This window comes from Malaclemys terrapin, chromosome 1 (genome assembly GCF_027887155.1).
Source record: "Malaclemys terrapin pileata isolate rMalTer1 chromosome 1, rMalTer1.hap1, whole genome shotgun sequence".
Lineage (NCBI taxonomy): Eukaryota > Metazoa > Chordata > Testudines > Emydidae > Malaclemys > Malaclemys terrapin.
The window spans coordinates 289,835,986-289,863,965 of NC_071505.1; the positions used below are offsets into that span (position 1 = coordinate 289,835,986).

Sequence of the window (27,980 nt, forward strand, 5' to 3'; positions counted from 1 at the left end):
ATATACAAAGGGATGGTATAAGTCTGAAAGCCTAGAAAAATGGAAGGTAACATGTAGAAAAATAATCTGAAACAGATATTTTGTTAAAGAGATACACCTCTAGAGCTCTGGGCTCCGGCCGCTACGGGGAGCCTGGGCCCCTTTAAATCGCCAGCGGAGCCCCGCTGCCGCAGCCCCAGGGTAGGGGTGGCAGGGCTCCAGCGGTGATTTAAAGGGCCTGGGGCTCCCTGCAGCAGCTGCAGCTACAGGCCCTTTAAATCGCTGGCACAGCCCCAGGGTAGCAGCGGGGCTCTGGCGGTGATTTAAAGAGCTCCGGGCTCCGGCCGCTGCGGGAAGCCCGGGCCCTTTAAATCGCCGGCGAGCCCTGCTGCCGCAGCCCTGGGGTTGCAGAAGCGGAGCTCCAGCGGTGATTTAAAGGGCCCAGAGCTCCCTGCAGCGGCCAGAGCCCCGGACTCTTTAAAGCACCACTGGAGCCCTGCTGCTACCACGCTGTACGCGAACCCGTGTTATATCGGGTCGCGTTATAGCGGGGTAGAGGTGTATCTGAAATGCAGTCATGCCAAGAAAGATCTTGGAATGATACTAGACAGCAAATTAAATATGAGCCTGCAGTGGGACATATTGAGGCCAAAAATTTATTTGGGGAGTTAAATAAGCTATGTATTTTACAGTGAATTAAACAATATTCACTTTCCCCAGTCACAGGGAGAAAACCACCCGAGCTGACTGCAGAACATGCAAATCTAGAATTTTGCTGCCTCTAGAGGAGAGGTATTTCTCCCCTCCCACTCTGTTCTCACTTTGTTTTAGATTTTGTGTCTGTTCTGATATCTATTTTTAACTGCCAGTCACTTTTTCATTTTAGCAGATATGTGAACTTGCAGAGCCCATTTTTCTTAGCCTTTGTTAACAATATTTATCTTTCTCAAACCTTCCTCCGTTTCTATCTCCTTCTTCCCTCTTCTAGTTTCTTTTCCCCATTTTTATTTCTCCTTTTTTTAGTACTTTCCTGGCTACATACACTATGCCACAATGCACACTTTTCATCTATCAGATGCACCAAACAAGATACTGATCAGAATACTGAAGCTTAAGCAGTTTGATATTGCTAAGGCTCTACACCAGGGGTCAGCAACCTCTGGCACACGGCTTGCCAGGGTAAGCACTCTGGCGGGCTGGGCCAGTTTGTTTATCTGCCGCCTCGGTAGGTTCGGCCGATCGCGGCTCCCACTGGCCACGGTTCGCCGTCCCAGGCCAATGGGAGTGGCGGGAAGTCGTGGCCAGCACATCCCTCGCCCGCGCTCCTTCCCACCGCCCCCATTGGCCTGAGACGGCAAACCGCGGCCAGTGGGAGCCGCGATCAGCTGAACCTGCCGATGCGGCAGGTAAACAAACTGGCTTGTCCCGTCAGAGTGCTTACCCTGGCGAGCCGTGTGCCAGAGGTTGCCAACCCCTACTCTACACGGAGCAAAAGCAAAGTGCTTGTTCAGTTTCAAGCTGCTTGAATCAGCATCTGCATGCTTGGCAATAATCCATGCATCTTCATTTTTGATGTTCCTCAAGCTAATAAGAAGTAAAGTAACATTTCCTGGCAGAAGCAACGGGTCATCTCCTCTAATAAGATTTGTCCCAGAATGATGAAATAATTGCTTAGGATTTCTGTCCGTACACATCTTTGGTGTAAACAAACAAAAAACAAACAAACCCTCTGAAAAATATGTTTTAGAAAACAAATGGCAAGTGAGAAAGAAGGGACAAAAGAAGGAAAGATACAAGTAGAGTATCCATGGAAGCCTCCCTTTCACTTCACTCCTCCAATTTCTTTAACACAATAAGTAGCTGAATTCCGCCCCCCATGCTTCCTACTTGATCTTGAAATAGTTTCCTCTCCTACATATAGACATACTACAAGTACTAAAATAGTCTTCTAGAGAGAGATATTTTCTCTCTTTGAACCAGACATGCACATAATACATTACTGAATAACTGAGACAAGGTGGGTGAGGTAATATCTTTATTGGACCAAATTCTGTTGGTGAAAGAGACACGCTTTTGAGCTTACACCGACTGCTTCTTCGGGTCATTACTAAATAACTGTCCATCTTTAGCAATCTATAGTCAACAGACTACTGTATTGTTTGATAAACTGAATTATGTGCCCCTTATTCAACACCCAAAGGAAAAAACATGCACGATTCAAATATATGTGAATGGGGCAATACCAAATTACATTCAAAGCTTTCAGTGATATGCTCCTTTAACTTTCTGCAAATAAACATTTGTTCCAGTGCCTATAATCACTCTTGAAATTACATATTTTCTTTTGCCTGAGCATTTATATGATGGAGAAAAGAAAACTGAAGTTTAAAGTGATTTGTGATAGTGTTTTGTTCCGCCAAACATTCTTTTCCTACAACTAGAACTTAAATGAACTTTATATTTTCAAATTAAAATTTATTTTGCCAAGCATCAGGATACCATTCTGATACCCTAAGGGAGAATGTGTGAGCATTACCTTTAGAGGGTTAGAGAACTCAGAAAAATAGAATTAAGTACCACTCTAACCAAGCAGGATTGATTCACCGACATAAAACCTAAAAAATACTTTTTGTACAGTCAGGTGTGTGAAAAAACAAACATTAATAATACAGTCTAATACCTGTGTAGCTGGCTTTTTTCCCAAAAAAACCAAGAATCAACTTCCATTCTTGCACTAACCCTATGTGTACATTAACAACTAATATAGAAGAGATTTGTACAGCACCTAGCACAACAGGGTCTGGCCCACAACTACTGCTCTTAGGTGCTACAGTAATTCAATTAATAAATAAGTGAATATATAAGAATGACAACAGAGAAACTCCAAATTATGGGTCTGGTCTTGCAGTCCTGATGGAAGAGAGAGATTTCCATTGATTTCAAAGGGATATAAGGACTGCAAGATGAAGCCCATAACTCAGATTACAGAGTGAACGTTTATTCCAGAATAGGTTATTTTATGGGTTCTTTCACAGGAGAAATACACTGAGACCTCTTAAGCAGGCAACAGCCTATATAAACTTTGCTACTGTTTAGCGATCAGCCCTTATTTTCAGAGTGCCAGAGAAACTACTCCCAGAGGTTAAATGAGAATGTGGGTCAGATTTGTCATATATTTTCAATAATTTACTGAACATGATGTATACCACAGAGGACATAAACAATCCCTGAAAAGAGTACTGTATATCAATAGCAAGGAAAATCCAAAAGGTGAGGAAACTTAGTAATAAGAAAATAAAAATTGTTTATTTAGCATGCAGTGATATATCCTGGCAAGTCTAAAGAAATCCAAGCCCCTACCAAAGACAGAAGAATCCCATGTGAGATCTATTTATGGTCAGAAGCATTGAAAAGCAAATTCACTATTAGTGAAAATATACTCGAAATGTCAAAAAAAAACACACTTTAATAATAGAAAGTCAAGAGGATCTGCAAGATGAGTAAATTAATGCTCTGAGACCTACACTGTGGTGTTACTGTGGCTTTAAGAGAATGAATACAATCTTCGGGGTGTGGGAGCTGACAGTGGGAGGAGACTGTTTTGTTTTGGATTAGACTGAGAGATGCTCTGTATATGTTAACCTCCCTTGGCGTTCACACCTCAACTACTAGCAGAGCACCTCACCCTCTCTGATTGAACTAACCTCGTTATCTCCATACTGATTTATACCTGCCTCTGGAAATTTCCATTACTTGCATCTGAAGAAGTGAGGTTCTTACCCACGAAAGCTTATGCTCCCAATACTTCTGTTAGTCTTAAAGGTGCCACAGGACTCTCTGTTGCTTTTTACAGATTCAGACTAACACAGCTACCCCTCTGATATGTTAACTATGGCCTAGTCTTTACTTACCGGCTGGTCCGGCGGCACACCATCGATGTTCTGGGATCGATTTATCGCGTCTGGTTAAGACGCGATAAATCGATCCCGGAAGTGCTCACAGTCGGCGCCGGTACTCCAGCTTGCCGAGAGGAGTACGCGGCGTCGACGGGGGGAGACTTCCGGCCGCGTCTGGACCGCGGTAAGTTCGGACTAAGGTACTTCGAATTCAGCTACGTTATTAACGTAGCTGAATTTGCGTACCTTAGTCCGAAGTCCAGTCTAAGTGGGGACCAGCCCTCTGTATCTAATAAAGACTGTTAAATTATTCGCAACAAATTATTATTAAGAGTAGTGAATTACTTGAATATAAAAACACATACATGATTCTTCATGCAATTGTTTATATTCTATAGAGCTGCTGAATGTCAGTACACATACAGCTCTCTCTGCATTTATAATTCTGGGTTCTGGATTCAAAAGATCATCCAGGTCCACGAATTGGGGAAGAACATCTTCTTTCCTATATTCTCAAGTGGCAACATAGATTGGTATAAAGAAGTAAATGCTGAAGCAAAGTTGAGGTTGGAGATGTGTTAATGTTACATTCCACACTCCTTACTCAAGCCAAGAATCCATTCCCTGTCCAGGCTCCACTATACCTGAGCACTCACGTGCAAATCCACCAATCCAGTGAAATCTCCTGTATGGCTACTCCTGTAACACAATGTTCACAATGGAAAGTTCCTGCCTCTTACTGTACTTGTGTCTCCAGTCTAACAACACTTAACTTGGGGAAAGGAGATTTCCTCTGTTTCTTTGGAGCCATACTAATCAAGTACTAGCCATTAGCCTTGGTGGTTATGTGTGGCTTGCAGATGGTCCTAGCATATACATGCACAAAAAACAAACCAGGGAAAACACTATACAAGGTGTCTGATAGAAGGACTATATTAATTTGACTGAAGTAATTTTTCTGAGGTATGTACTTGTTTGGAATAATCATTGCCAAAAGTGTTTGAGCATTGTACTTTTATGGAATCTGGCAGCTGCCTCATTTGTATTGTGTTCATGGACGGTAAAGGAAAAAGAGGAGGGGAGGGAGGAGCTCCAAGAATGGTGCCAAGAAGGTGTTGGAGCTGAGAGTTTCCTGATGTCATTTATATTCACTCCAAATGGCTGCATGGAGGCAAGGAATGAGCTTTGAGAAAAATGATTTTGATGCACATGTTTAAACAGTCATCTGTATTTGGTAACTATGATTTACACATTTTAATGCTTAAACAAGTCACTGCCCACAAAAATCAAAGTCCTCCAGAAACTGCTTTGGACTGTGCTCTCCTTCTAGTATCTATTCTGCTTTATATAGCACATTGTTTTCATTTCATTTTGGATTAATAAATGGTGGTACATAAATGCTAACTAGACTCATAAATTTTAAGGCCAAAAGGGGTCATCGAGAGCATCTAGTCTGCCTGCCTGCACACTGCAGGCCACAGAACCTCACCCTCCCACTCCATAACCTCTGGCTGAGTTACTGAAGTCCTTAAGTCATGAGCTAAAGACTTCAAGTTACAAAGAATCCACCATTTACACTAATCTAAACATGCAAGTGATCCGTGCCCCATGCTGCAGAGGAAGGCAAAAAACCTCCAGGGTCTCTATCAATCTGACCCGAGGGAAAATTCCTTTCCGACCCCAAATCTGGTGATCAGTTAGTCCATGAGCATGTGGTCAAGACACACCAGCCAGACACCTAGGAAAGAATTCTCTGTAGTAACTTGGAGCCCTCTCCATTCAGTTTCCTTTCTCTGGCAATTAGAAATATTTGCTACTAGCAGTCACAGATGGACCACAGTCCATTGTAGGCAAACTCATCACACCATGCCTTTCACAACTTACTAAGTTCAGTCTTGAAACCAGTTAGGTCTTTTGCCTTCATTGCTCCCCTTGGGAGGCTATTCCAGAACTTAATTCCTCTGATGGTTAGCACCCTTTGTCTAATTTGAAGCCTAAACTTGTTGATGGCCAATCTATATCCATAGTGCTTAACTTAAATAACTCCTCTCCCTCCCTGGTATTTATCCCTCTGATGTTCCTGTAGAGAGCAATCATATTTCCCTTTAGCCTTCCTTTGGTTAGGCTAAACAAGCCAACCTCCTTGAGTCGCCTCTCCTAAGATAGGTTCTCCCTTCCTCTGATCATCTTACTAGCCATTCTTTGCACCTGTTTCAGTTTGAATTCGGCTTTCTTAAACATGTGAGACAAGAACTGCACACAGTATTCCTATACAGGGATCCCTCCCCCCTACAGCTGAGGAGCGATGGGTGCAGGAAGCAGGGTGTGAGAGGGTGGGATTTGAAGAGCTTCCTGCAGCTGGGGGAGAAATCTGGGAGTGGGTCTGACCTGGCCCCGAATGCCTTACAGGGGAAGAGGAATTCCCATCCTCCCCAGCCCAGCTGGGACTAGCAGCTGATCCTGGCGCAGGGTAGGAGCCACCAACTGGGTCTTCCCCAGTCCCATCCCCTGCCCCACAGTGATTTACCTCTCTGCCGGCTGCCCTGGGCACCCGGAACATACTGCTGGGGAGAGTCGTGTGACTACTTGTGGCTTCCCTTTGCTTCCCCATCAGAAAGTCATTTTTCTGAGAAGCAAAGAAATCTGCGGGGGCACAAATTCTGCGCATGCACAGTGGCGCAGAATTTCCCCAAGAGTAAGTTTGGCAGCTCAGTCATCCTGTGATCGACCAATACACCCAGGTCTTTCTCCTCCTCGGTCACTTCCAACTGATACATCCCCAGCTTATAGCAAAAATTCTTGATGTTAGTCCCTAACTGCAGGACCTTGCACTATTAAATTTCATCCCATTTCTATTACTCCAGTAAGGTCATCCAGATCTTTTTGTATGATATTCTGTATTATTCTGAATCTGATTTCTAGCTGGAAGTATTGCTGTACTTCCTGCTACATCACAGCAGTATTCACTATTGTGTATTTTACATAATTGCAATTTCTGCATGAGGGAATAACAAACACCCTTTCCTCTTCCACAGCTTAAAAAAGCCTGCTTAAATATATGAGGCAGACTCCTCCAATTCCTTTCAAAACAGTTTTACCCTCTCCATTCTCTTGACTAACACCTGGAAATCTCTCAATTTCTGTCTGAATTTTCCCCACCTCTCTCATACAGCATCTCTTACAAAAAGGAAAGAACAGAGTTCGGGATCCCATTCAATACCCCTATCTTCTCAGTAGGGGATCTTCCATGATCCACAGCAGGATGTAGAATTCTACAACTTTCTGTCCCAGCAGTTCTGTATTTTGAGGCAGAAAAATCAGGCATCCTTCTGATGAGCCCAAGGGGCCCCCTAACATATCCCATGCATGTTTAGTGGCACAAGCTAATGCAGATTAGGGTTACCATTCGTCCAGATTCCCCCGGACATGTCCGGCTTTTTGAGCTAAAAATAGCGTCTGGGAGGAATTTGTAAATGTCCGGACTCCCCTCCCCCCCCTCCCCCCCCCATGAAGAGCGCACACGGCTAACAGGGCAGCCGGCCGGATGGTGCTACTTGCATGGGACTCCAACAGCCAGAGAGAGCCCCTCCTCCTCTCCCCTGCAGCAGAGATCAGATCTGTTTTACTTGAGCTATATGAGTATTTGCAAGTCTCTATTTAGTTCACACACTGGATCAGACTTAACATACTTTCCCAGTGGGTTACATAGTTGCTTACTGGATAGCAATCACATACCGGGGGGGGGATAGCTCAGTGGTTTGCGCATTGGCCTGCTAAACCCAGGATTGTGAGCTCAATCCTTGAGGGGGGCCATTTAGGGATCTGGGGCAAAATCAGTACTTGGTCCTGCTAGTGAAGGCAGGGGGCTGGACTCAATGACTTTTCAAGGTCCATTCCAATTCTAGGAGATGGGATATCTTTATTAATTATTATACAGACACTCCCTTTCTTAGGCAAGCATTCTGTTGCAGAACGCCTTGCGTAACTCGAATTTTGCGTAAGTCGGAAACGTATACCCGACCAAAAAAAAAAAAAAAAAAAAAATTAAAAAAAACTATTTCTAGCTTATGGAACTTTTTCTGTAAGTGCGGATTTGCGTAAATCGGGTTTGCATAACCCGGGAGGCGTCTGTACAGGAGACAGTTATGTCCCTAATTTGGGAGAAGAATGTGTAGTGGTCAAAGCTCATCTAACCCAGTGGTTCTCAACTTTTCCAGACTACTGTACCCCTTTCAGGAGTCTGATTTGTCTTGCATACCCCAAGTTCCACCTCACTTAAAAACTTGGGCTTTGGTTTCAGCGCCATGCAGCAGGGCTTAGGCTTTCTGCCCTGGGCCCCAGCGAGCCTAACACTGGCCCTGGCGACCCCATTAAAAAGAACTTGCCCACAGTTTGAGAACCGCTGCTATAGTACGTAGAGCAGTACAGAACAAATAATTGTCTGAGTGAAATTTTAGTTTGTACTGAGTTCGCTACTGCTTTTTATGTAGCCTGTTGTAAAACCAGGCAAATATCTAGATGAGTTGATGTACCCTCTAGAAGACCTCTATGTACCCCTGGTTGAGAACCACTGACCTAACCAAAGCATGCTTAGTATGAAAGGAAGCATGGCTAAGAAGTTAAGATTTGGGCTGGGGGTGTAGTTCTATTCCTGACTAAGCCTGCAGTAACTCTGTGTGAGAGACCTGGAGCTGCACAATGTTATGAACACAGTATGACAGATATGACAAGATTCTCAGCAAACCTTATGGAATTAAGTTAAACCTTATTGAATTACATTTAATACCTTTGAGGTCCATTGTATTGAAAATGTGAATGTTTGTGTACTATGGGAGATTGTATGGAATTTCTCTAGGAGGAGGAAGGATTAATGCAATCTCTGGAAGATAACATGACCTTCAAAAGACTATGCTGAACAATACAGAAGACAGTTGATCTTTTGGGACAATATGTGTGAAGTAGAATTCTTAGAAAGTACTGGGGAGGATTACAAGCCCACACCTATGACTCAGCCTTTGAAGCTTTGCTGGGGGTGGGGGGAGAGGGAGGAAGACCTTTTGTCTGTTGATCACCTGTAAAGGGAGGGCAATTCAAAGACCAATCTGGATTCTCCAGGGGCCAATAGACAAAAAGGAATTTTAGATAAATAGCCTGGTCCTAAACAGGCTCAGGGCTTTTGTTCTGATCCCACAAATGGGCAGGACCTCTAGTTCACAATCCTTATGGAAGGGTTTGAACAACTAGCAGTTGGAACAACTAACATCAATCAGAGCCCTTGTGGAGGGAGATTGCAGGGGGGGTTGACCTCTGATAAGACTATTACCACACATGTATTTTACTGCTTTTAAACATTCACTCTGAAGTACTTTTACCTTAAGATTAAAATATGCTTGCTTAGAAAGAACTGTGTGGTAACTTATAACTGTAGCAATTACACTGTGTACTGTCTGAGGAGAGAAGCAAAGCAGGTCTGCTGAGGCAGACTTCTCTTTTGCTGCAAATAACACAATTAAGGTAGGGAACTGTTCTGCCTGGAAACACCCCAGACAGAAGTGAGAGAGATGAGGGTCTTCACGCAAGAGAGGCAACGACTAGGGAGTCAGAAACCTAAGACAGGTTTCAGAGTAGCAGCCGTGTTAGTCTGTATCCGCAAAAAGAACAGGAGTACTTGTGGCACCTTAGAGACTAACAAATTTATTAGAGCATAAGCTTTCGTGGACTACAGCCCACTTCTTCGGATGCATATCTAAGAGTGGGCATCCTTACTGAACCACTGACGGGAAACAGCTGCAGTTGCCCTGAACTGTGACACTGAGGTCTAACAGTTGTTTGAACATTGTATGCAACTTGGTCAATGCAGGGAAGTTATTGTATATTTGGATTATAAGACTTTCCTCTAGAAATGCATTTAATCTATCTTACTAGGGGGCTGTAGGAGAAAAAACAGGGAAGCAACACAAGCAGCCCTAAGCACACACTTGGAAGACAATGGGGGCAGCTGTTAACTTTAAGGAGCCTGTCTCCACCAAGTTGAAAACTATGTTTTGTCAAAGCTGGGGTTACTAGATTCAAAGGCTACAAACAGTTAAAAAATGTTGATTCCTAGAAAGTGGAGTGAGTTGTCCAGGGCTGGACAAGGGCGCATCAGACAGACAAAGAGGCTCTGTGGAAGAGACTATAGGAGAGCTAGTCCTTCTATGGTCCCCATGTAGAATAAGGTTTAATACCTGGTAACCTAAACATGCATACACTGTGTTTTATGGTTTTAAGTTCTGTTTTCTCAAATGCTTTTATTTGAAATAAATGATCCATGGTTTTAAGGAGACTATTTGGTCACTGATTACCACTGTCAGTGCCCCAGAGGGAACATAACTGCATGGTCAAAGACAAGGGTAATCAATTATTTTTTGTCAAGGTCCAAATTTCTTGGTCAAGATATAGTCAATGTCCAGACTCCAGAGAGAATAATAAAAAACCCAACAATAATGATAATAAGTAAATAAAAAGATTTTAGGGTTCATTCAAAAGTGTCTGGTGGTCTGGATTTGGCCTGTGCTCTGTCTATTGACTACTCCGGTCTAAGCCTAAATTAGAGCTACTGAGGCAATCACAGTTAGTACCAAAGGACTGCCACGCAGGACCTGGCCTGAGAGTGGGAGAATCACATAATTCCCCTCCAAAGCTCTAACTAACTCGTAAAATGAGTTAGCAACTCATACTTAACAACCTTCTCAGGTTGGGATTCATGGCACTGGTCACTAATAAGTGTGAGGCAGTGCATGGGAATATAAACCACACTCAAACTATGTCTACACTACAGACCTTACAGTGGCACAGCTGTACTGCTGCAGCTGCACCACTGAAAGATCTCCGGTGTAGCCGCTCTATGCGGATGGGAGAGAGCTCTCCCACTGGCATAATTAAACGACCCACAATGAGCAGCAGTAGCTATGTCGGCAGGAAAGCATCTCCTACAGACATAGCACTATCCACATAGGTGCCTTTGTCGGTGAAACTTATGTCAGCCAGGAGTGTGTTTTTTTCCACACCCCTGATCAACAAAAGTTTTACCGACAACAGTGCTAGTGTAGACATAGCCTAAACAGACATGAAATTTGAACTCATCTCCTGTTTCCCAGCTCAACTTTCTCCTAAGATATGGGTGTATTTAGTAGGAGAGTTAGTCTCTAGTTTTTGAAATTTCTTGCAAAGGGTGTCCCAAAGAAACCTATGAAACAGATATTGCCAACTCCAAGTGTTCAAAAATCATGAGTTAAACCATTAAAAAAAACATGAGATTAAAAAATAATTAAGTTTGGGTTCTTCTTTGCCTTCTTGGGTTTTGAGCCCTTAGGTTCATGTTTTCAAGCTTTTGTCTGCAATGATAAAGGCTAGAAATTTCCTTGTTTAAAAAAAAAAAAAAAAAAAAGATGTTGCTATGTTCAAGTCTCGAGCTGGGACATCACAAGAACACACATTGTGAGACTCATGATAAAAATCACAACTGTTGGCAAAACTGCAATCCATGGAAAATTTTCAAAACAAGGATCATATTGGAACTCTTATAATCCTGTCAATATCAATCCAATTTTCACCAAGTCACCACAAAAGATTCAAATAGTACTCAAAGTTTATTTTCTGTTTCACTTTTTGCCATGTCAAATGAGATTTTTTTTTTTTAAACAAGATGGAGGTTTAAAGCCCCCTTTACACTAAAAATTTCTGACTCAACCTTAATTTTGTTAATATGCTAGATCCTTACCCAATGGATAGCACAGTATCATCAATTTCACTGGATATAGAATTAGGCCACATAGGCTTCTGAATCCTACAAACTTTTATTCATTGGCATAGCCCCTACACACAGGGGTGTTGACAGGGCTGCTCACATGAGTGAAGCCCCAAATCCTGCAAATACTGAACAGTGAGACTACTTAGATGCTTTCAATGGAAGTGTTCATATGCACGTTTGCAGAATCAGAGATGAACTTCTGCCAGCATGGCTATATTGGTCAAGGGTATTAGGAGGTGGGATCCCTATCTGGTACCCCCTAATGCAGATACAGTTATAACAGCAAAACTGTGCTTTTACAGATGCAGTTTGTTTTGTTCATAGCTGGTGATTTTATTGTACTGGAACGAAGCATCTTTGCCAGTTTAGCTATGTCCATACTAGGGGAACTTTGCCAGTACAGCATACTGCATTCCCATACTGGTAAAGCATTCCCAGTTTAGAGATAGTCTGTTTCATTATAAAGATCTATCTTGTTTATCACCCTAATATGACTTCTTCAGTGCTATCTAAATGAGGGGGGAAATGGGAAAGCAACTGGTAACTTCGCTGTCTACTGAAATACCACTTATTTAAAAATCCACGTTAAAAACTCGTATTCAAAGTGTGAACCAAGAAGTCCAAAGGTAAAGCCGTTCACTGGAGAAACGGTGCGAGAGATCAGAGGCATCAGCTCAGTGCATATATATCACTTACCATTTATACAACAGGCACAAAAGAATGGAGTGTCCTTCCTTAAAATTTTTTTGCTTACCTATGGTGTAGAAATAGATTTGTGTTCCAGTAAAAAAATGAAGAAAATATGGAAGTATAAACATGATTTCATAAATATCTATGACTCAAGTGCAGCTCCCAAGCCAAATGAAACTTTCACCTTTAATATGGAAGCATTCTCAAGGAGACTACAAGTCTTTGTGCCCAATGCTTCAATTTGATCTGAGCAGACAGCCATCTGGAAGTCTGTTCCAGGTTATGCAATTTAGGTGCAGCCCCAAGGCTGCTGATAAGATACCAATACAGTCCCTGCTAAACTACAGTCTGATTTACCTACCTGATACAAAATAAAAAGACCTCAACAAAGATATTTTTTTTAAAATGGCTGCCTAAAGTTAGACCCCTGTGTTCATATTCAGGATTCTAAATAAGCAGCCAGATTTTCAGAAGTGCTTAACATCCAACATCTCCCTCTGACATCTATAGGATCTTTTGAGTACTCAGCATTTTTGAAAAACCAGTTCACTTTAGAATGATGCATAACTTAAAAAAAAAAAAAAAATCTTGGCCCAAATGTGGAAAAAACATATGCCAAAGACCATTAGACAGACTTCTGAAGCAGCTCTGCCAGCTGTTGTGGTACTTAGTCCATGCTGGCTCTATGGCACAATTGTTTTAGGCACGCACTTCATTGCAGGATTAATAGGTTTCTGAGGCACACAATATAGGGTGAGTCAACCATGCCAATATAATTTATGAATGGTTTATGAGCTTGGAAGGTGTGGGTTTCTAGAGCTCACAACTTTGGGAAGCAGTTTTCTGCAGCTCCTCTATAAATTAGTTCTTAGCAATTGTGAAGGCATTTCGAGACAGATTAGGAACATGTAAACCACTGCTTTTATTTATTTCAGAGGGTCCACTTTAATGTTTTCCTCACTAGTAAATTAAATACTGTGAACTAAATAGTGTAAACTAAAACTTCTTATAATTAAATAAAAAAAGTTCTGAATTGACTTACTTTGCATGTTAAAAATTCTGTAAATTGACTGAAAAAACAAATTAAATTGCTATTAGACTGCATTAATGTTTCAATGTAAATAAAAAGAAATTTTTGCATAGTATTCAAATTTGTCCGCTGGGTGGCAGTCATGTTTTACTGAGCCATACATACATACACACAAAATTAAGCATCAAAAATATTATGCCTGTTACATGTCTGGAAACAAAAAACAGCAGTTAAAAGGAACAGTAAAACCATCCCACTGGGCTTCTGCACATAAATCACTTAGCTTGCTCCCAGTTTTAATATCTTCACATTGGCTTCTGGTTTGCGCTACTATGGATTTTAACGTGCTGCTTGCACTTAACACTCTGCAGGAGGTCTATAGCTCTGTAGGACTTTGCATCGTTTCACTGGACATACAAAGATTTAGCCAAGTTTCTTAATACTAATTCATAGCAATACTGTAACAGCTTCTTCAGAGAGGTTATGGTGGAATCCAATTTGGGATCTCTAAAGCTAATGCATAATAAAAAAAGTTATGAAGACCATAACTTGGAAGTTTATATTTTATATATAGATATATTTTACATATAAAGGAGAAATTTTTAGACATTAGTCCTTTGACTATTTCATTTTAAGGAAAATATTAAAAGAAATGTTGGTCCAATAGCCAGCAATATTCCTTTCTAAATACAAGTTTTAAGTTTAGAGCAATACAAAGAAAGTATAATAAAACCAGTATGCTTTTCCCACCAAATTCTCATTGAGTCATCTTAGCAGATTCATTTCACCGTTTATTTTAACAACTATTTCCAAAGGAGAGTATGTAGACCAAGTTTCAACCCAGTGTACATTTGATAACTAAGTTGTAAACTACACAAAAAATGGGGGCTTATAATGGAAACGCTGACAGATGTAGAACTACTGCAGTTAGCTATGACATTCTGACCACACAGCCTCCTTCAGAAAAAAGCAAAATTACTTTCTTTTTTTAGTATGTTCTTTAGGAAGCCTAAGGGTAAAAAAGTTTGTTGCTATATTTGTTTTCTATTTTTGTTGTGAATTTAAGATAACATTTTTGTTCCATTTACAACCCACATATTTTTTTTTGTTAACAATGACGGCCTCTGTATTTAATGATTCATTTCAGACTTTTCATTGGACTTCCTCCTCCTCCCCTAGATGACTATAGCAAAAGCTGTCAGTTGTGATTACCCCCCTTACCCAAACACTTGGATTGTGTAGAAAGAAAGAAAACCAATAACCTGGGAGTGGGGGGACCAGGCTCTAATAGCATGGGGGCCACAAGGAGGGGAGTGTTAAGACCTTTAAACTTACTCTGATCTACTTCTCCAATATACAAATAAAGATGATTATCTGCGCCATGTTTAAGATGATTCCCAGCCAACTCAATGCCTAAGAGTCATAGTTATTAAGTGATAAACATCATCAGGTCCAGATGCAGAAACAGCCAATCTGGGGCTGACATGTAGATGTATTTAGAAAGAGGCAGCAACAGCCTGCTGTCGCTGCAGTGAGTACAAACACACACACACTGTCTGGCAAACACATGGCGCAAGCACACCTTCTATTTCTCTGAGCCCAGCCTGGAGCCCTTCATTACAGGACAAGACCAAATAGTGCTGAGTGCACAGGTGCAAGTGTATCTAACTCTACAGAGCTGCACACACTACACAGGCGAAGCAGCCACCTGAAACTCCCCCAGTCCCTCTAACACCAATGCCAGTCCAGAAAGCCAACCTGAACCAGGACAACTGCCATGGGGGGTTAGGGAAAGGAGTCCTGGTGAGGGGCGACATGGTGGGAGAGGATCTCGTATCGGGGGGGGGGGGAGAGCACCCCAGGGGAGGCGCAGAGGGTCAGGTGAGGGGAGGGGGAGTGGAGAGCACCCTGGGGAGGCACAGAGAGTCAGGTCAGGGGAGTGTGTGGAGAGCACCCCAGGGAGGCACAGAGGGTCAGGTGAGAGGGGGGAAGAGTGCGGAGGGGGGGGCACAGAGGATTGGGGGAGGGGAGAGCCTGGGGGGGCACAGAGGAAAGAGGATGGGGGGGAAGAGCACCCCAGGGGGACACAGAGGATCAGTGACGGGGTGGAGAGCACACTGGGAGGGCACAGAGGATCAGGTGAGGGGAGGGCAGAGCCCCAGGGGGGCACAGAGGGTCTGGTGAGCAGGGGCGTGCGGGAGCCGAGGGGTTTGGGTCTGGTGATGGGGGGAGCTTAGGTTCTGAGGAAGGAAAGTGTGGGTGGGGGGGGTCTGGTGAAGAGGGGGAGCCTCAGGGTAGGATCTGGTGAGGGGAAGCCCAGGGCAGGACCACTGTGAGGGGCAATACAGGGAGGGAGGTTTGCTGAGTGGGAGCGTGGGGGGAGCCAGGGGAACTAGGGAGCCGGTGAGGGGGAAGCGGGGGGATGTGCTGAGAGGGGGAAGCAAGGGGGATTTCTGGTGAGGGATGTGGGGGAGCACACAGCGGGGTCTGGTGACAGGGAGTACGGGGATCTGGTGAAAGGCAGCACGGGGGAGCCGGGGGTCAGGGGCAGCCGGGTGAAGAGGAGAGCTGGGGCGGCCGGGTTGAGGGGGCCGATGAGAGGGCACCGGGGGGAGAGACGAGCAGGAACAGTTACCGAACTCACGAGGCTCAAACTCCACGGAAAGTTGGCGCAGCCGCGTGGGTCGCTGCGCTGCGCCGCGCCCCGGCCGGGCTGCGGGCGCCTCACGTACAGCCGGGACTAGCCGGAGCCAGGCGCTCCCGTCCATGTCCCTGGTGTCATTCGCCCCGCCCTACCCCCGCGCCGCGGGCCGAGCCCCAGGGGGGGTCCGAGCCCCAGGGGGGGTCCCAGCCCCGCAGCGGGACTCCCCGCGCCACGGGGCGAGCGCAGCTCCCGGCCCCACCGCCCGGCGCGCCCTGGGGGCCACCGCCCTCCCACCAGCGCTGAAGTTCCGACGAGGCTGCCCCGCGCCTCCCGCCTCCCCCCAGGTGCGCAGCGAGTGTTGGCACGAGGGGAAGGGGCGTTAGGAGCCACCTGTAGCGCGTGCGAGTCACTCACCGAGTCGCCGTGGCTCCCTTGCTCAGCGGCTCCCCGCGGAGCGCTGATGACTGACTCTCGCGGGGGGGGGGCGGGGAGCGCGGCTTGAGCCTTCTCGGCGCCCGTAGCTCCAGACCCTGTGACGGGCCAGACGGCCTCCGCTGAGTGTAGCAGCTCGGGGCGTTCGAAAGGGCCCGGCGCGCGGGGCTGGGAGCGGCGGCGGCACCCGGAGCAGAGCGGCGGCGATGTGAGTGTCTGTGAGGGGCCATCGCAACCCCCTGCCCCTGTGTGTGTGTGTGTGTGTGTGTGCGGGGGAGCAGGGAGCCTCTCCCCCGCCGTGTGCAGTGAGTGGAACGGATCCTCCTCCCCAGGCACACCCCGCAGCCAGCTCCCCCCTAGTGCAGGGCAGGGGGCTGCTAGCCCCAGCATACACTCTGCTGCGGGTTTCCCGGCAGTGCACTTGCCCCGCTGGGGACCTCCCCCCCTCCACAGTGCACCCCTCTCCCTAGCCCAGGGCAGCAGAGGACCCTGTCTGCTTAAACCCATCTATGCCTCAAAATAAATCCCTCATCTGTGCCACTAATAACACCCAAGGTGATTAACAGCGAGGATTTGACAAATCTGATTCACGTCTCCCACACTTGGTGCTGTTTGTTTTGTTTCTGTGACTCTTGTCTTAGACTGTGGAAAGCAATCTGGGCAGCTTCACTTTTTGTTTCTTGTGAACTTCATTTTCTTGTGCTGCAATCGTTGGGTGGTAAACACTGCAGAGGAGCGTTTACATTTCATTCCCTAAAACAGGACTCCTTGAGTGCCTGTGGCTCTAGATACAGTTGGTGTTGAAGAAATCAGTATAGATACATAGATTTAATACTCTTTTACATGATTGGAAACAGCAATATTTAATTTTAGCTGTTACATTTTTTTCTTACAATATTTAAGTTTTGGCTTTAATCGACTTAATAATGAGTTTAAATAGTCAGTGTGAGTCAGGTGAATAATATTTGTTCTAGTGTCCCTTTAATCTCCTTCCTTTATGTTTGTGCAATCTGCATTATTTGCTAAATATACTTAAATACAGTGCTATTTACTTCACTTAGCAATAATAGTGCTTTTGTATGGTTTCCACCACCTGTTAGGATTTCACAAATTAATTGTTCACACAACCTGAAACAGACCAGTACTTGGTTTAGAGTTTTTTTCCTTCCCTTTTATTTGTATGATGAGGTTGCCACAGTTCAGAGCAACTGTACCTGTAGTCCTGCTCCATGGTCCAACAAGCAAAGCCATACTTGGCTTCCAGCTCCTCTGTCATCCCTGCACTCAGGCAGAAACCTGCATCTCTCTCTCCCTTGAAATTGGAGTTTTTACAGGCTGCATGGTTCCCTGCTAATACTGTGTTATTCCCAGCAAACCTGAATGGCTAAACAAGCACAGATTCTGTCCTTTCTCTCTCTCCCCCCACCTCCCGAGGCTATTAAAAGTTTAATTGCCTAGTTATAAGTTACCACACATCTCATTCTAAGCAAGCTCATTTATTCTTAAAGTGATAGCATTACAGAGAAAACATAAACAATAAAAGAACCTACGTGCATGCTAATAAGCTTACCAAAATCACTCTACCCCAGCTACACAAGTGCTCAGGTAGGAGTCAGTCCTTCGCACGCACAGACTGGGTAAATCAGCCTATGTCTTTATACAGTTTGGGCCTTTCATCTCCAGTCTTGATGAATGGGTAATCAGGATACAGTGGTTTTTTCCTCAGGGCATAGCTTCAAAAGGTTAGGTTCACATGCAGTTCAGCCAATCCACATAGTTCAGTCCTTTGATCACACAGGCCCACAATAATACATAATCTTTGCATTTAATATAATGGACTCCAAAGATACTTAAACTTAATTCAATAGCGTATTGCAGGAAATGAGTATTAGATGGTGTAGGTTGTAACCTTGGCCCTGTCCACATTAGTATCAACCATGCTAGCTACAACTGTACTTAAGGGCATGTCTATACTTGTGACTAAATTGGCACTGCTGCAGTCGATGCAGTGGTGTCGATTTAGCTGGTCTGGTGAAGACCTGCTAAGTTGATGTCAGAGTAGTCTCCCATCAAATTTGTACTCCAGCTCCCCGAGAAGCGTAAGGTAAATATGCAGGAGAGCATTTCCCGTTGACACAGCACAGTGTAGACACCGCTGTAAGTCAACCTAAGTTATGTTAAAAGCAACAAAGAGGGTATTCACCCATGAAAGCTTATGCGCCAATACGTCTGTTAGTCTGTAAGGTGCCACAAGACTCTTTGTTGCTTTTTACAGAGCCAGACTAACACGGCTTCCCCTCTGATACTTGACACCATCTAAGTTATGTTGACTTCCATTACATAACTCAACGTAACTGAAATAGCATAATTTAGGTCGACTTTACAGCTTTAGTGTAGACTAGCCCTAACTGTAATTATTGCTAGCATTGTTATTGCACAGTTCCCCAACATTGTGCACTGTTTTTGTTTTTTGTTTGTTTGAGAAGCAGGCTAGATCCTGTAGCTCAGTCTACACAGTGGAATCCCTGTGCCGCCACAGAGACTTAGTGAGTTCAGTGGAGCTCCATGTGTGTGCAAGGATATGACCGCACTGATCCAGTTGTGAATTTCAGCTTATGTACTGCTGTAGATGTTATAATGCTTTACATAATAGAAAAACTGACTTTTAAAATAATTTACAATCCAAGGCCCTAATCCACACAGATAGACCCTGCACCAGCCCAGACCCATTGTATGGGCACAAACATCCTCCTATGGAAATTGTCCTGCAAGATAGGTGCCTGTGTTGTTTTATTTCTTTGGAATTATACAGTAATAAAAAGGGGAGGAGGGGAATGTTGAATGGAAACAAATTATAGTTAAGAAATAAAATTAAATAGCATCTTATCCACTGGCAGCCCGCAGCAAAACACAAAACTCCCCTTTCCTATGCAGTTATAACCCTCATCAAATCCCACCCTCTGCCACAGCCCACATAAATTGATGCATCTTGCAGCATGCCTGAAGGCCAATAGATCCAGGGTCATTTTGGACATGGTTGGGAACGGGAGAGCTTGTTCCTGACCTGTTGTTTACGGAAAAGGCTCTACCATCAGCCCCCTCTCTTTTAAATCAAGAGGTATACAGTTGCAGCACTGTCTACAGGTTTTTGATAACAGTGATACTATGTTCATGTCTTTTCCCAGGAAAAAGGCTGGGTAATCTTTAGTCAAATAGCACTGTGAATTTAGAATTATTTCTGTTAAAGAAATTAGGCAAGTTGGGATAAATATCTCATAAAGCTCGATTGGTGCCTCCTAGTTTTAGCATCCTGAGCAGGTAAACTTGTATTGTCACCTCAGCTGAAAATTCAGGATACACATTGAAATGAGAGAGAGATTTCAAGGTGAGACTAGTACACAACAGGTGAAATCCTGACCCCCTGGAAGTCAATGTAAATGTTCCCATTGACTCAGAGCTTGATTTTTGCCCCATGTCCTTGCCTGCAAGTCCCAAGACTATGCTTCCTCTGCCATTTTGAGGAGCAGCTATTGAGTGAAGATGCTGTGAAAGCCTTCCCTGGGGTGGGCAGTTGTGGCCTTTGACCTGGACCCCTGCTCACAGTACCAGGAGAACTTGTTCCCTCCTGGCTTCTAGAGGTCTGTTCAACCCTAATTTTAAAGCCCAATCCAATGCTGAGTAGATCACAGCCAGTCCAAATCTGAGCCCATCAAGTTGTTTCTATACCTGACCCAACCCGAACCTTGTAGTTGGGTGGTCCCATCGGGTCTTGGCTGGATTGCAAGCCTCTACTTCACTTGCTGCCCTCACTGTAGCCCATGGCTCCCTACACCCACTATGCCAAACTCTAGGCCTGGAGCCCTGCGCCCCCTGCCCTGTCTCCAGTCCTACATTCTGCTGTACCCTGTGAGAGGCTCCATCAATGCCACTACTGGGCACAAACATGTCACACTCCACCAAAGCTCTTTCCTGCAGGACTGGGATGGCCTGTCCTAGATGTGCCCCTCCAGGGAGATTGGCCATCAGGCAGCAGCTCTGGGTAGCCCAGCACTCTGCCCACGGGGCTTCCTGTGGGCAGGCAGTGGGGAGGGATCCAGCCCACATGCCCAGTCAGCTAGGTCTGCATCATGCTGTGCCTGCCATACCGCAGTGTGGATGTGGGTGTTCGACTCTTACCTGCAGGGCAGGTCAGTGGGGGTTATCTGCATTCTTTAAGCTTTCTGTATATGCTGGCGCTGCCGCAGCTTCCCTTTCAGGAAGACAAAGGCCCCTTCTCAGCATAGCCAGCCCGCTGTCCCACTGCTGACTCCTCCAGCCTGTTGCCACCACCTCCTCTGGGCTCTGAGGACAGAGAGCCAGATCCTTCCCTTGCTCCCTCCATCCTGGTACCGACCTAGCCCCCTGGTAGTCCACATCCACCCTGACCTGAGCTCAAGAGTATCAAGTTCTTTTTATACCCAATCCAACTTGAAGCAGATACTTACAAGTCTCTACTGTAGAGATTGGCAACCTTTGGCACGCAACCTATCAGGGAAATCCGCTGGCGGGCCGGGACAGTTAGTTTATCTGCAGCTTCCGCAGGTTCGGCCGATCGCAGCTCCCACTGGCTGAGGTTCGCCTGGCTGCGGGAAGCAGCATGAACTGAGGGATTTGCTAGCTGCCGCTTCCCGCAGCCCCATTGGCCTGGAATGGCGAACCATGGTCAGTTGGGAGCTACGGTCGGCCGAACCTGCGGTCGCTGCAGGTAAACAAACTGGCCCACCAGCAGATTTCCCTGATGGGCCATGTGCCAAAGGTTGCCAGTCCCTGCTCTACAGGCTTCCTCTCCCACACCCTCCCAATCCTGCAAACACTTAGGGCTCGTCTATGCAGAGAAATTGACCAGAATAGCTATATATATAGGAATAACTATATAGCTAATAGTTTATTCTGCAATAGCTCCCAATGTGACTGCTTTATTCCAGAATAAAAGTGATTTCATTGCACAGTAATTAATTCATTTTGGAAGCACACTGATTATGCAATTAAAATGACTTTTTTTCTGGAATAGAGTATCCACATGGGGAGCTATTCCAGAATAACTGTTCAGTTCAATGGAACTACTCACATGCTTAAATATAAACACATACATACATCTTTGAAGAATTGGAGCCTTAGATTGTACAGGCATTTGGGGCAAGAAACTAGTCTTTAAACAGGATTGCAAAGCAGTAATTTGACACTATATAAATAATTATATCCCCCGCAAAATGATAAAAGAACATTCAGATTGCAAAGTCAAGTGTTGAAAAGTTAGGAAATGCTGGAATAAAGATTGTTTGTGCAACTTTAACTCGCCATTTTATGTGTGCATTATGATACAGCTTTTAATTACATGATCACAAACTATCTTATCTACAGTCCAACCACCAAAGACCCTGAAAACAGTGCCTCACCTCCCTTGCCTCTACCTGGTCACTTACACAGAGTTCCATCTTGGCTGGGGTCACTCGGGCTTCTAGTTCCACCTCTTCGGAGGCAACGTGACAGGAAAGTAAGGAACACAGGCTTAGCAAAGGAATTTCTTAACCACAGCCACTTTAATCTTAAAAGACACAGAGAGTTACAGATCTCTGCAAAATAACAAAAGTTCTGAGACAAACCCTCCACTGGTTTGGTCTCACTCTTATCCCTTCTGTGAGTTTGAGGTTTCTCAGTGTTTCAGGCTGGGGGAAGGGGCAAAGCAGCTGCCACTCCCCTGGGGCTGACAGCAGTGATTGGGTCCTGGCTGTCTGGAGACAGAAAAGCTGGAGGTGCAGACAGCTGGTGTGTGTTCCCCACCTTCCCAGGTGAGGTGGGGTTGGGCTTCAGCCCTGGGGTGGTGGGTGCAGGCTCCACCCATGGGGCTTTGGGCTCCATCCCCATCCCCTGGGCAAAAGGCTTTGGGCTCCATTCCCTGGCTATGCGGTGACGGGCTCTGGCCCCGAGCTCACCCTCCCCAATTACCCCTGGCCCGTGCTGCCTCCCTCAGTGCCCCATCGCCCTGGTGCCTCTGTAACCACTTCCCCATACAGGGCTTAATTTGTCCCTGGGCTTGCTGGGACTGAGTAAGTGTGCTGTGAAAAGTGATATTTGTATGTTTGTTCTTATCAGTTTCCACAGCAGACTACTAGCTAACAAGTCTTAAAAAAAGAAAAGCAACCCTCCTCCCCCGCAAAAAAGGCAAAAGAAACAATAAGAAAAAAGACAAGAACATGAGAATGTGCAAAGCACCTTATTTGTGTTTTTATTCTGTTTAGATCCAGTAAGGAATAGAGACAACTGTATGTTATTTTTACTATTGAGTCTGCAAAAAACCCTACATAAATAAATTACAATGCTTTGGACATGGATATGTGTATATTTATTTGATTTTCCTGAAGTTAATTAAGTATTTTAGGAAAAATTGTCAGAGCAGCCACCAGTAAGAGTTGGTGGCCACACTCTGAGGCCACCAACATTTTTTTTGGTGAGAACCCCTGGTTTAAAGGATTTGGGACCTGGAAAATTCTGTGTTATCAGCTGTTTAGCAATGCGTACTTTCGTTAGGCAGTGAGAAAGCTAAGTCTGCACATGTTTGTCATGCTAGTCCATCTGTTATATCAAAATACTGTTAGAGCTTATGCCAGAACAGATGCCTGATTTACATCTTTCTCTTACCGTATTGACCATTTCTGTTTCAAGTATTATTTTAACATAATATATCCAATTATCTTTGATATATGATAATTTTTTAATGTAGCATGTTTTAAAAAGAGAATAAACTTGCCTTCATGTAAACAACTTAACACTTGGTAAATGTGCACAATGCTTAACAAATTTATGCCCCAATCCCACAAACCGCTAAGCATGTGCTTAACTTTATGCACCATGGGCTTGTACCAAGCATAGCTCAGGTACAGTGAAGAGGCATGATGCTGAGGGAGCTGCTCATAGTTCCCTGGTTCTGGTGCCTGGCTCACGTGCAAGTTGGGACCAGCCTTAACTTACTCCACTGACATGAGGTTCCTTAGGCCTAGTCTACACTAGAAATTTGTACTGCTTTAACTATACCAGTGTACTTACAGTGGCATGATCCCACTAGTGTGGACACAGTTATATCAGTATAAAGGTGCTCTTCATCAATATAACTGCATCTATACTAGTGCATGTATCAGTGTAGTATATCAATTAAAAAAATCACAGTAGACCAGGCTTAAGCAACCTTTTGCCAATGGAATATTGGACACAGTGGAGCCTCACTTCACCATCGCTGGCCTGTCCCTTGCAGGACTCTGACATACCCCTTCTTGCTGTTACAGACGCTCCCCGGGTTACGCAAACCCGCACTTACAGAAAAAGTTCCACAAGTGGGGTTTTTTTGTTTTTGTTTTTTTTCCATAATTGTCAGATATACATCCCCGACTTACGCAAAATTTGATTTACGCAAGGCGTTCCGGAATGAAACGCTTGCATAAGTCGGGGAGCGTCTGTATTCCAAATGGGGGAAGGGTTCTAGAGATTCTCCTTACATGGGGGATAGTCTCTGGTGACCATCTCAGTTTCCTTTAAGCGGCATGAAATTAGCTTGGTGACCAGGGAATCTGCCCCTTTTAGTAGTCCCCTAGTGGGACTACTCAGTGCATAAAATTGAACATGTGTATACGTCTTCAGAGGGTTGGGGTCATAGTTTTCACAGTTAAAATCACACATGAAATGCAATAATATTAAAGTCTGCAGCATTGCACATCCACATCCTTTATGTTTGTTATACATTTAACAACATGGGTGAAATCTTGGCTCCATTGAGGACAATAGGAATTTTGTGTTTGACTTCAGTGAAGCCAAGATTTCAGCTGTAGGCCCCGGTCCCACCCTTAAATTTGCTAGCACAGACTCCAGTGCCTGTGCAGAGCCCCGTTGACTCCTACAGGATGTAATGGCAGAATGGAGTCATGTCTGGTAACCTACTAAATGACGCATTTATTAAGGAAAACAAGAATAGAATATACATATGGGTAATGTAGCAGAGTTAATAGTTTAGGAACCTCACCTCTTTCATTTCTTGACTTTTGGTGACTTTAGCACTTTTTTGGATTTTTATGTATTTTCTTTTTTAGAGGATAGAGAGTCCCACATAATATACTACTTGAAGTTTTTTAATGTGTAGTCCTTTAACAGTGCTGTTAATACTCATTCACTTCAAAGAATACAGCCTTAAAAGTGAAACTATTCCTCTACCTCCTAAAAGTTAACCAGGGATTATCCTGGGGATTCACTTTCCATTTGTTAAAAGAATTAGAGATGGTTTAGGAACAACTTCTCAACTAAGAGAGAAGGTCCAAGAGGTGCTCTGGACCTGCTCTCTAATTGCCTATTTCAAAATTTCCATTTTGGGACATAACTGGAATCTATTCCATATCTGTTCCAGAATCCTTTGCACAGTTTTGAGTTGTCCAAAAATATCTCTTTCTCTCTCCCCAAAATATTTAAATTCATTGTACTATATAGCCAAATTACGTATTTATATTATGTTGATAGTTTAAAAAATATCCAAGTCTACATTTTTATTGCAGATATCATGAATTGTGCATTCCCCACTGTTATGTATTCAATAAGCCTACCTACTGCAGCTGTTAATATTTGGAAGGTTATCTGACTACAGAAGCACCAAAAACATAATTTCTGTTGTAAGTGAAGGCTTTGGGTCTGTAGAAATTTTTGCAAAGCCACAGGTAACAGCTTGGGCACAATCCCTAAGTTGAGAACTTCTGATCTGTTTTGTGAAACAGTGGAAGTCATTAATAAATATTGTTTTTGACCTAGAATAGCCACTCTAAACTGTCCATAAAAACTTGTGCAGAAGAAATCCTTGACAGCACAGCCAAGCACCATGGCAAGGCTGGACTTGGTTTCTGATGCTCTCTGTTTCAGAACTTTTTGCTTTGGTTATTTTGTTTCTGATTATGCATAAATCTACCTAATTTTTTTCTAATTTGTTTGTTTATGTTTAGGGCTGATTACTGGAAATCACAGCCAAAGAAATTCTGTGGTTACTGCAAGTGCTGGATAGCAGACAACAAGCCTGTATGTTGGTCTAGTTAGTGTAATATTACTGATTCTGAAGTACTAGAATTTGAATTATAGGCGTTTAAAATATTTTTTTAGTATTGTTTACTGACATGTAAATTAATGTTTAAATAGTGTTTGTTTATTTTAAATATGCCTTTTTAAGCCATGTTAGCCATAAAACTAGGGGAAAAAAGACTTGCAAATTAAGACCTGGATCCTGCATTAAGAATCTCCTGTACTCCATGGACCTCAATCCAAGACTGGAGCCCTAGGGCTTGATCCTACATTCCTTATTCATGTGTAAAAGGTCTGGAGAATCAAGTTCCATTTTCTCAGGCTCCATAATTTGAATTTTGCTCCACCTTGAAGCAAGGTTGGCCATTTCCTGGGAAAAACTAGCCTGGACAAGGCACTGGTAAATACCGGTGTAAACCCAGTTTAACTGGGAAAAATAAAATTATTCTTAGAATATACTAATGAAAATTACTGAAAAATATTTACAAATATGATAATAGTTTTGCAGTATATATCATATGTATATAATACTGAAAACTGAAATATGAGTCATGACATGTATAATTTCCTTGAGAAAATACTGAACCAAAATGTATACAGACATTCCAAAGTTCAGTATTATATTACCTGTATTAGTATTACCCCTACTGCAGTTTTACTTTTTATTTGTACAACCCTAAATTAATCTCCAAATCTACTTCCTTATTGAATTTGATAATTTGAATGTGTAACTAAAATGAAGTTTGATGTGGTGTGCCTCAATGAAACAGTTTTTAAAACAGAAAAGGTCTTGAACTGGGACTAACTAGTTTTTCCTGGTGCAGTAAAAACCATGATTTTACCTAGTAAAAACCACCCAGGTAAATGCCATGCACATCATTGTCTTGAAGCTTTGCCTCTGTGCAAATCTTCTAAAGTCTACAGGACCTGTTGTGGACCTTAGAATGTCAACAGAATCCACAAGAGCATAGTAGTGTTGCCTCCCTCCTGCAGTCCTTCTAAAGTTTGTGCTCTAAGCACTTAAGACCAAATTATCACTTTAAGCATGCACCATTTGCCATGTTGGTATGCCAGGCCTCCAGAAGTACTTTTGAGCCTTGTTTGTCAGCAAGTACACTAGCACCTGGATTAGGAGGTGATTCCTACAACCCCAAGAGCTCCTAAACTCCCCACGGCTTTCGCACCACACCTCCCTCAGTGCTCCTGCAGGACTCCTAAGCTCTTCAGGCTTCTGTTTCCCCTATTCTATCTGGCAGCCTTTTTGGTTTAGAGGCTCTCCAATTGTCTTCCTAAATTATCTGCATCCTACTCCCAGTCCGCCTGATCTCCTAGGTTACATACCTTGATTTCTGCTCCCAATCTCAGATTTGCTTAACTACAGAGTTTTTAAAGACCTCAAGAGCTCGGTGGATCTTAATATGATCTTCATGAGTCCCATAAGTTCCTATTGATCCACTAAGGTCTATGGCAGGGGTCGGCAACCTCTGGCACGTGGCTCGCCAGGGTAAGCACCTGGGCGGTCCGGGCCAGTTTGTTTACCTGCCGTGTCGGCAGGTTCGGCCGATTGTGGCTCCCACTGGCCGCGCTTCGCCTTCCCAGGCCAATTGGTACGGCGGGAAGCCGTGGCCAGCACATCCCTCGGCCCGCGCCACTTCCTGCAGCCCCCATTGGCCTGGGACGGTGAACCGCGGCCAGTGGGAGCCGCAATCGGCCGAACCTGCTGCATCGGCAGGTAAACAAACTGGCCCGGCCCACCAGGGTGCTTACCCTGGCAAGCCGCGTGCCAGAGGTTGCCGACCCCTGGTCTATGGTAAGTCTTATAGACTTGGAAGGTAAAGGGGAGTGGAAATTGAGATATGAATCCTAGGGGCATAGAAGGGAGCTAGAGAACCGTGGGCCATGCAAAACTCCCAAACCAAACAGGGGTCCCTGCTCTTTAATTTGTTTAATATATATATTTTTTTAAATTAAAACCCCATACAAACCATCTGATGTCACTGAGACCCAGTCAATATAAAACTTCACCATGCCATTTTTCAGAATATAACTGCACTTCCATTCTTTCTACTGCTGGGTTTCTTTTATGTTTAAACTTTACTTTGTATTTCCTAAGTTTCTAATGGTTGGATTTTTTCATAACAATTTTTACCTATGTTGGGTACATTCAGTCTTAACTCCAGCTTAACTAAGTTTTTCTTCTTGTCTGTGTATATATTTGTAGTTTACCAAAGGAAATTAATTTCCTGCAAATTATTTTTTTATTGTATTTTAATTTACTTTTTTTCTCTTTAAGAGCATTGAATTTCATGAAAGGGGAAAGAACCATAAGGAAAATGTGGCAAAGAAAATTAGTGAGGTAAATTGAATTTTTCCTTTTTTCTCTAAACATTTAATTTTTTATCTCTTTTATTTATGACTTTGGTCTATTTCTTC

General features: G+C 43.9%; 2 protein-coding genes across 4 annotated transcripts in view; one reads left to right on the top strand and one right to left on the bottom strand.

Annotated features, from left to right (window-relative positions):
* Positions 1-16,507, bottom strand: part of ELF1 (E74 like ETS transcription factor 1) — a 125,505-nt gene extending 108,998 nt beyond the window's left edge. Inside the window, exon 1 of one of the 3 annotated variants that reach the window (XM_054013801.1) lies at positions 16,446-16,507. The gene's annotated coding sequence lies outside the window, so the exon portion shown is untranslated. Of the gene's footprint in view, positions 1-16,022; positions 16,133-16,445 lie in introns of those variants that run through there. The other 2 variants (XM_054013827.1, XM_054013819.1) reach the window with 2 other exon arrangements.
* A 55-nt stretch (positions 16,508-16,562) lies between these two features.
* WBP4 (WW domain binding protein 4) overlaps positions 16,563-27,980 on the top strand; it is a 35,707-nt gene continuing 24,289 nt past the window's right edge. The window contains exons 1-3 of the mRNA XM_054013878.1: positions 16,563-16,671; positions 25,475-25,547; positions 27,841-27,903. Coding sequence (XP_053869853.1) covers positions 16,670-16,671; positions 25,475-25,547; positions 27,841-27,903 — 138 coding nt within the window. The 5' untranslated portion in view covers positions 16,563-16,669. The remainder of the gene's footprint in view (positions 16,672-25,474; positions 25,548-27,840; positions 27,904-27,980) is intronic.